The sequence below is a fragment of the Styela clava genome, chromosome 2 (assembly GCF_964204865.1).
Source record: "Styela clava chromosome 2, kaStyClav1.hap1.2, whole genome shotgun sequence".
NCBI classification, from domain to species: domain Eukaryota; kingdom Metazoa; phylum Chordata; class Ascidiacea; order Stolidobranchia; family Styelidae; genus Styela; species Styela clava.
In genome coordinates, this window is record NC_135251.1 from 21290814 (window position 1) to 21301399 (window position 10586).

The window sequence follows — 10586 nt, forward strand, 5'->3', positions numbered from 1 at the left end:
GACAACAATAATCTTTAAAAACTGAAAATTTCAAAACCCCTGGTTCAGTAATTAAGGAGAAATGCGATTTTTTCATAACAACAGGAAAAAGAATTCTAAAAAAAAATATTAAAACGATCTATCGGACCACTTCATGTTCGACAAGTTAATCGTGGCGAAACAAGCGAAGTCAACCGAGTCGCGGAGATACTGTTTCACTCAGATATTCAGCCTACTACTACTAGTGAACATTGAAAACTGAATCGTTTGCTAAACTGTTGTTACGACAAGAAATTGCTTTTCTGTTCAACTACCTGGCCAATTGGTTTTAAAGTTTGGATGATTAAAAATTGAGGGTGTTTACTAAAAAAGTATAAATTTTTCCGTGCTTTCATAAAATATGTACCCGTGGACTAATCCTTGTTGCTATCCTATAATAGATTTCCGATTTTTCATATTTTCCCGCATGTCGGTTCGTATCACCCGCTGTCATCAATGTGTCATAGTCTCGTGATCCAGATTGCGTCATAACACCATCTTCTAGCACCTTAGCTGCTTTAAGATATTGGCCATGGTCGTTGTAGAACTTGCCTAAAATAAAAGTTTTTGTTTAAAGATCCTGAATGAACATGTACATAAATGAAAGGAAATCGTTTTTCACATAAATATTTTTTTAAAACATCATGATTGATAAATAGTAATAGTTGCTAAGAGTGGTAGAAATGATTTTGTAAAGCAAACTATTGTAATTTTCAAAATAATCAGTAAATCAAAATCAATATAGTATTGCGCTAAAATAAAAGTAAGAATTCACCCAAATGATTGTAAATTATATGATTTTGAGGTTCAAATTGAATTGCTCTCTTATATAAAATTTCCGTTGCTTCTGTTTTTTTAAGTCGACGAAGTAACGCAGCATATGTCAAATGAGCGGGAACATGATCAGGCTTAGACTTCAAAGATTCTTGAAACCATTTTTCGGCTTCCACGTTACGATTTAATTTTGAAAGACTTTGACCTGAAAAAACAGTGGAAAACTGTTTAGAAGCAGGATAATAGCACACGATGGTTGATGGTTGTATGATCATTTTATATAGGTTATTTATATATCTATAATTGGACACAAAATGGAGCATATGGTATTTTGCAAATTATTATTGCACAGGACATTTTTATGCTGTTGTTGTTATTGTTGGGTAAAGTCGATTTTTTTCTTTAATTAAATGCTCATTTGCTCTTCAATTTTCAGTAGGTACAAATGAAGTAGGTCTTCTACCACGCAAGTAATTTTGTATTCCTTCAAATATTTCATAATGGTTATATTTTCCCACACTCCAACTTCAACTGATGCAAAAAAATTAGCGCTAACAGGTTAATTTTCAACTAATCTATTTCCTACAAGCACTTTCTATACAAAGGTGTATGTTTTTATTTCAAGTCCGTCGGTACATTTAATGGCATTTCCCCGCAGAGAAGTCAATCTATTTTGGCATAGTTAGACGCGCCCATTTCAATAAACATACCCAACATATTGTATAAGCTATGTGGTTCATAATCTTCGGTTCGCCTCTGTACGGCATTCGAGAAAGCGATCACTGCTTCCTCGTGTTTTCCTTGTGACGACAACATGCATCCTAGATTGTATAAGGCGGATATTTTTGTCTTGGCATGGCCTCTTGGATCTCGAAGTCCGGTGTCTTCGATTGTGACAATGTGTTTGTAAACCTTAAAACAGAAACAGAATAAACTTTGTTATGGATTATATTTAGTAGTATGTGTCGGCGGTGTGTCAAGCAAATTCTTAGGGAGTCGATAGTCATAGGGTGCACAACATTAAAATGGATGGCACGAAGTGAAACACAGTAAGGTTGATAGGTCACTAAATATCGGTGTTATTAGAAATGTGATAACATAAGCATTGATTGTTGTTAAGTGAGACACAAAGCCTACAAATTATAATATTAGCAATTCCTTCAACATTGGCTGTCCGTAACTCAATTCCGAACACCCATTTCAACTGTGCACCTCGGTCATTGATGTAGAAAAATGTAGGATAGATTCAGGATTGGTGACAGTATAAATGTTCAATCGAGTTTTAAACGCGTGCGCATAACCTTTGGTAAATCCATTGTCCCCTCTTATATTACTCCAAATTAAATCTCTTTTCACATTCAAACTCAGCAATTAGTCGTAGGCTAACAAGATATGTGAAAAGAATTAAATAAAATAAAAGCTTCCTCGCCGCTCTTTGTGTGATCGAAAGTACAGTTACATAATATTGCTATATAATTAATCGAGTTTTAAGCGCGTGCGTACCAGTCTCTTGACAAATTTATTGTTAGCACTCCAAATTAAATCTATTTTCACATTTGAACTCGGCAATTAACAAGGTACGTAGTATGAATTTCTTGGAAATTGTATAATGCACCCTAAATATTTAATAATTAATGCGTTTCGATCCGATCCAAAAGTTTGCTTCTCAAGGGGCTTTGTGGTTTACATCATTGATTCATTCATCGTATAAAATTTCACTAGACTGGAATTGATATATTAATTTTAATACAAGTAAATAAAATGAAATATATAAGTCATGGCAAAATTAATGTTGTATTGTGTTACAATAATTTTGAATTGAGGGACTTATTAGCAACACATTACATTACATGTGTGATAATGCCCATGAAAATCCTATCACAGAAAAGAGCCATGGAATAGTATTAAAATGAACACCGAGCAGTCACGGGGCAAACAAAACCACCTCAGTCGGATCAAATACTCTGTTCCCATTGGGGGATGCTGGATTTTAATACCAAATTTACCATAAAAATATATCAGAATTATTGCATGTATTCCTAATCAGGAAAGTATTATATGGATTTTATACGGTCATAAGGCCTTGCTTGGTTCTTTGATAAGAATTTCTCAACCTGGGGGAAATTCTTTGTATTCGGGGATAAATAAATTCAATTTAAAACAATAAAAAATCAGCTCTAAAGCACAAATCCGACTTGACGTTGAATTTGACATTCGTTGTGCATTATCTATGCTCCACCGTACATGGAACAGCTGATTGCCAGTAAACAGGCGCAGTCGCCACATTGAACCAATATAATTGAGCTAATGAATTCGCTAATTTCGTTTTTCAATAATCGAGGACATTGGGGGTAAATCTAGTAACCAACTTTGTTAGACGCAATTTCCGAGTTTCTTAAAATCGAGAGTATCTACTATAAAATTCCATTCAGTAGATTGAAAGTTTAATAGTAGAATTGTGATTGTGTCAGAAAGTACTAAATATTTTACCTTGTATTAAAAATGGGTATAATTCCATAATTAAAATAGCTTTGAAACTACATGACATTGTAGTTGTGCTTTCATTGAGTATAGAAATGATATTTATTATACACATCAATTGTTGAGGTTTGTTGAAGTGCACTTCATATTTTCTTTTTCATTTGATGTGGATTTATTTATAAGAATTCTAAAAATAAGTTTCATCAAACCAATATCATTACGCTTCTTCACTGATCTAGCACATGAAGTCTGGAAATAGGGCTCCGTTCGCAGTTTAATTCCACACAAAATAATTTTACATCCAATTATAGCCCAGCTGTGAGAATCTTTTCTATTTTTAAATCTTGTTATCTATTTTTATTCACAAAATTTCTACTCCGCGGCGATGTTCGCAAATAACCGACGTCAAAGGCGTAACATGAGATATTTTAGACGATAATCTATAAGTTAATTCACCGTTTCCATACTTTTCCCAAAGTCGATTTGAAATCATTCTCTCAAATCATTTTTCACTCTCGATTTTTTCTCTCCTTTCATTTTAATTCTCTCGTTTTTTTTTATCGGGCAAGGTTCATGCCCCGTGCGTTTCGGTCTTCAAATTTTGACAAAATGTTCAGGTTTATTCCCGACCTTCTTTCGATTTTGTGTATTTTGGCCAGGTTCGTACCTGTTTCGGGCTTGTATTTTCTGGTGGGGTTGATCACCCAGCATTCTACGCACATACAACTGTAATACACCTCACTTCAATCACGACAATAGCTAGATATACCACCGAGAGACGATGAATATGCGAATGGATTATGTAAATTAAGGCACGCTCCAGCTGTTATTTAATCCGGAATATAATCTCCAATGCAGTAATCGACGTAGATTGCCTGACAATTACACATTTTATTAAATTATCAGCTGCAACTGATGCACACTTATTATCATTGATTTGCTAATTTGTCGTGATTGTCTATCATATATTTAAGTTTCTAATACCAGTGCTACACTAAAATAAGTGGTATCACAAGCATTTCAAGGTTAATAACTATAGATCATTGTAGAGAATCATTTTTGAAACGTTTAAAGTTGTTTATGCTTTATATGCTTTTTTTTAAATAAGTACTACTTCGGACCTGATCTAATTATTTTTGATTTGAAGTATAATAGTTTTAAATATTGTGTTACCTGTTTGGTAAAATTTTAATTTTCAGTTGTTTCAAAATCCTATTTAGCTCAAGTTACGATACCTACTGCAACCCACGAAAAAAGCAATTTGTGATAGAGAAATCTTCGTGATACAATGGACTAACTTTCCGAGGATTTTTAGATTTGTAGTTTGAATCTTTCAAAAAGCTTTTTATCAGAGCGGGTGTTCGTTTGCAAAACTAGACACCGGATTAAGAGCCTTAACTTAGACATCGTGGTTACAAAGTTGCTTGCAGAATTTAGGAAGGTAATCCACCAAACGTGGGTCATACAAAGAAATCTACACATTATGTTTTTCCAATTACGACCCAACAAAAATATAGCGAAAATGGATATAAGCTGGAACCTGTTTTGAAAAGGTCACAACATGAAAAATTGATGAAAACTTAATTGAAACTTTTTGAGTGCAAACTGTCGTCACCAAACAACGTATTTTAGTGCTCTGTTATGGTCACAATCGCAGACAAAGAAGTGAGTGGTTTGTGTCGTAGGCTTGAGAAATATGGTTTCTTCTCTGCAGAGTAAAATATATTTACAACCGTAATATATAATGTTAGTCCTCACGACTCCTCAGGCATTTTCAGCATCAGAAAAACTTTACATATATATATAGAAATAGGTCTCTTCGTGCAATTGATATGCAAAAGATCAAATTGAGGCCAAATTCAAGAATTGCACTAAAGTGTGGCATTAACTTTTTACATCGAGTCACTGTGCAGTTATTTAATACCTTTTTACAAATCAGCCACTTGGCCATTGATATTCTAACTTGACGTCGTAATACAGTATTTCTCACTTGACGTATCACACACTCGAAAAAAGTTGGCGGATGCGTCAGCTGACCAGGATTCGGACAACTTAGCAACTTGTATGTTACTTACTGTATGTCAACTTACCTTTTAAAGTTGACAGTGTTAAAACCAGAAATTGATATTATGTGCATATTCGTATTGTAAGTATACAAATATATTGAGAATGCAGAAAGGGTGTTGTCTCAACGATTAACCTAGAGTTGCTTTGAATGAGTGGAATATCGAATGAGTGTTCTATCCACTGTGATCTTGACAGGAATGACCTTGATTTGCTTTTATGATTTTGATAGATAAGAGCAAAGTTTACTCTGAGCAGGAAATCAAAAAGTGTTAAAAATGCTTTCCTGAACAAACAAGTAGTATAAGCATCTTGAGGCATACCGAGAACGGAGCTTTTCGACAAAATTGCGGTTATTACTGAATTTGTTACGGTCTTGTAGATTGTTATAATGACGGGTTATAATCAGACGTGAGAAACAAAAATATTATTGTTTGACCCGCGGTTGAGTGGCGTTTTCAATCATTTAGCAATCCCCCTTTACACGAGCATATATTTATCTGTTTCATGTCACAGAATCAGTTATAAGTTGACTATCTAATAATAGGAAAGGATCAGCATACCTCCAACTTATCCCGTCAACAATTCTGAAAATGATAAATAATTGAAATTAGAAATAGCGCTTCGACCGCGAAACGATCTTGTATTATGGGCTTTTTTGTTTGTTATAGACATGATTAATATTAAAGTTATTGACGGTTGACGAATTGTATTTGTGGTAACCGGCGATTGAATTCATAGACGGTGCTTCAGTTTGTGTTTGTCGCCATTCCGTAGTTATAGGTTATATGACATGGCAGATAATAATTTGGGATGGATATTTAGCTCAAATCTTGTAGACAATGTTAATTTTAATCAAATCAATTGTTGGTTTTTACTTCAATCTTTTCAACGATTGCAAACTTGAGTACTGTACACTTACACAATGTGAGCTGCTTCCCTGATAACACTTTTTGCAGATGTTCTGTCTAAATTTCGACTGGTATATTTTGTAAGGTATTTTTGGATAAATTCGAGATGCTCAACCATCATTAATTGATATTGTAAACATTGCGATTTTTTCTGTCTAATAATTTTGATGAAAACCTTCTGGAATAACGGCATCGAGTAGCAAATATTTTATTTTATCATAAAATGGTTTTATAAAATTTCATGTCAGTTTTCTACAATATTTTCATCTAATGTTGTTATCATATTTTGTGTACGAATAAATATTATAAAACTGTTTGTTCAAGAATTAATACCTAAAACAAATGCAGAATAAAAAACAAATTATTCACCACAAACTGAATTGCATAACGTCAGCTTTAAACTACACGATTTTGCTGACAGTGAAATCGACCCGCGATCGCGTGCAGATCACTCGCGGTTTCACTCATCAATAAACAGCTACTGTGAATTTTTTGGGTCAGAGAACTTGGTCGTTCTTGGGGTTCAAGTTGGAAATTTACGTGGGGGCGCTTCGCAAGTATTTGACCCGTAAACGAGATAAAATGAACAGTGTCAAGTTTTCCCCAGTAATGCAATATCGTATCGTCGTATGGGAAGAACGCAAGAATATATTTGTATAAGGATATTAAGAGATAGCCGAGATTTAAGCAATGTAAGTAATTTAGTAAACTAGCTAACGTAGTAATATGTAATCAATGTTTAAAGATTGTTAGAACTAAAGATGCAATCTTATATGGCAATGAAAATATGTCACGGAGAGAAAATGGGGAATCTCGCCTTAAATGTAGAATGCAATTGTTGTCTATTGAGCAAGAATGCTATATTAATACATGACGCTGTGATACGTGTCGGGCTATCATTTAATTTATTCCAACACATTTATTTTTTGTGATTTTGAGTTTTATTGATCAAAATTCTCGCTGCCAAGTTGAATGTCAAGGTGTAATGCTTAATAGCCATACTTCATGTCTAGTTATACTGTCTAGTTATATGTCTACTGTCTACTGTCTAGTTATACGTGACTGATAATATGTGAAAAATTGTAATTCGAAGTTTCCGTCCGCCAATTATAACTTCCAGGTTACAAGAAATTCACTAAATAGACGTTACGGGAAGCGTTAAATTGCGCCACGTTTGAAAGGCTCTAAATCTAATACATATTGAATTTGTGATATCTTTGTGATAAGTAGGACAATATAGATTATCGACATCGAGTTATACCAAACGATTAGATCAAAATGTATCTTCGTCAAACAATTGCTTGTGTTTGTTTTCTCGGATCAGACATAAACTATTGGTATTATATGTCTACATCTGACTACGTTCGATTTTTTTCTTATCGCCTATGCTTTGTAAAAGTATGAACAATCGATTTATTTATTCCGTCTGCCAATTATTCGATTTTTGACAGGGAAGCAGGCGACAATAAACATAATTAGGCAGACACCAGACATTCGAGGTGCGTTTACTTTTATTGGTGAGCAAAGTGGAATAAAAAACGGTTATTAGTCTCAGACATTATCAGAGAAAATAGTATTTATATATCATATGTAATCGCTCTTTATTAAAAAGCATAATACTAATAGAAACCCAATGACGAGATATCAGCAATCAAAAGATTGAAATCTGTAATATATGTTGATACCTTGAGTCCCTAAAATAAGACGAGTATAGACATTTACAACAGACTAAATTATTGACTACGCAACTGATAGTAGCTGCAGCTGGTAAGAAAGGCAAATGAAAAATATATACATTTATTTCATAAACTAAAGTTCTAACGTCACTTCTTGCAAACTTATTTCTTATTTTTTAACCCCGATTTAATTGAATATTAAGTGTAAATTGTAAATTAATAAAACCTCAACATGCACAGATTCAAACATACAAGAATCAAATATATATAAATATTTTAGACGGTTAAATGGTGTGAAAGGTGTAAAACATTCGATAAGCTAACAACAAAGAGTAATCCAAGGCGGACTACACCAAATCGGAGTACTTCTGTTCCTTTGCACGTCATGTAACTTTCAAAATATAAGTGGCTATATGGTGTCGGAGTATTATTTAGAGCAAATGTTCCTATGTAGCGCAATAATATTATTTACAACGAATGTCAAGAATGAGGATATTAATTGTCAATATTCATAAATTATTATGTAAACAGGTCCCCTCATTAGTGAGCACGAATAGGCGATTAGTCATATATTATTCAATCACATAATTGAAAATTGTAGGTCATAGTTTATTTATTGTATTTGTTATATTATACACATTATTATAGTCGTACCCAGATCAGAAAGACAGAACTTGCGTCTGAGTCTGATCCAGAAAGCAGCACAACTTGGCGTGGCACTCAATCAGGTAAAATATGCACCAAAAAGTACCATGCGCCCGGATTACAGAGCAGTATCGCGAATGCGAAAAAAATATCCAAAGCAAAAAGCAAGCCAGAAAGCAATATTAACTTTTAGTTTACTTGAGGTTTTATATTGAACTGTACACAGCTCAACGTTTATACCAAGTTTCATTAGAACGAAAGATCATTTTACGGAAGCGTTCGTTTTGCATGCTTTTCTTAATGGAATCAAACTATAAACTGACTCCGCCATGTGCGACATTTTGTGTGGTATATTTCTATGAGTGCGAGTCGTCGATATATTATACTGTACTGTATAAGAAAACCGTTGGTTAAGAGCGACAAATCCCCGTTAATGACCTAATCAAATTTTGGTCCCCTCGGCGAAATTAATGAAATGAAGCTATGGTGTATAAACTAGGTTTCAATTCAAGAGTATACTTTTGTGAACTTTGTTTAATTATGAACGAGATTCAATCGATATAACGGTCATCTTGGTAAAATGCAGTTTGATTTTTGCAAACGTATAAGATTGAAACTCAAATGAGACCAGCCTACTTTGTTTTTCTGCGGTAAAACGAGACAACCACGACACGGGTCCGGGACCCGAAAACACATCGTCGAGTCTACCGGGAACCCATTCAATCAAAAGTGCCGCGGCGGAAAGGTGTTCCCGAAAAGACAGGAAGGGTTTGCTACGGGTACTTATTTAAAAATAGCAAAGCCATATTAAATATTAATTGGTTGTGCAGTATTTGAGATTGAAGTAGGATGCGATATCATATTATAGTAATACCAGTAGGATCGTTTGCTACATTGCGACAGCTAGAAAAAAAAAATACGTAAATCGTTGCCCGCTCGTGGGCCTTGTGGTAAGAATAAAAACAGTATTCGCTGTATTGATAAATGATTCAACGAAAAATTGAGGTTGGTTTGATTCGTATATTCACTATTCAGGCGTTATTTATATTTGATGTATTTATTTCTGTACATTGTGTAAATAAATACTAGTAATGCAAACATTCTACATCGAACAGAATTGAATATTTTTCGCCTTAGTCGTCAATTTTATCTAATTGCATGATCTTAACACTAAAGGATAGTAGTTTTTTTAGGATGGATTTTTGAGTAGCTTCGGAGTAGACACAAAAGTAAAATCAACCAACGAATTCTCTAATGAAAGTTTTTATTTTTGATCAATACATTATCAAATAAGGTTGATAGTTAACGTTTGTAATTGATTATGTTCTGAAATTTTAAGCGTGGTTCTGGGCTTAAAGTAAATAATTTATTAATCGTATTTGGTCGCGCAATTTTGGCACATAGTTCGGAATGAAACAAATATTGCAAATTTTGAAAAGCGTCAGGCTATGTGCGCCCAAGTTGCATGCATATACTTATGATAGGTTGATCACATATTTTTTGCTATTTTTTTCGAGAACTCATATCAAATCAGATATATAATAGTACAGTATATGTAAATTCATGGCTGGTAATGATTGGGAGATTCGTCAAGATCGTTATTTTTAAAAAATGTCCCCACATTGGGAACTCCTTGAAAACAAAGTATTTTTCAGGTGTATTGCCTTACTATACTCCTCACATGAAGCCAGACTTAAATTGAAGTAGACTTCGTTTATTTTTATACAAATATGGAATACTCTCATTGAGTTTTATCAGCGAGTGTGGGAATAGATTGCATATGATTACATCGTGAGATTGCATATAATTCAAGCAGATGATATTTTCCTGAAACATTTAAACAATCTCTTCATTTTCATCGTACTGATGGGCTATAATTTTTAATTTGGAATACTCCCATCCGTTTTACTTGCAAGCATGGTCGTTTTCGTAGTGGAGAACCATGGGTCAGTACACCCACATGCCAAAGTTGCACAGTATTGTATGAACATCAATGTTTCATGGGCGTAACGTAACT

General features: G+C 33.9%; 1 protein-coding gene across 1 annotated transcript in view; it reads right to left on the reverse strand.

The window, feature by feature from the left end:
* LOC120336152 (protein O-mannosyl-transferase TMTC2-like) overlaps positions 1 to 10586 on the reverse strand; it is a 57479-nt gene that overhangs the window by 2950 nt on the left and 43943 nt on the right. The window contains exons 11-13 of the mRNA XM_039403762.2: positions 1503 to 1704; positions 794 to 997; positions 386 to 570 (exon numbers count right to left, since the gene is read on the reverse strand). Of these exons, the coding sequence (XP_039259696.2) occupies positions 386 to 570; positions 794 to 997; positions 1503 to 1704 (591 nt within the window). The remainder of the gene's footprint in view (positions 1 to 385; positions 571 to 793; positions 998 to 1502; positions 1705 to 10586) is intronic.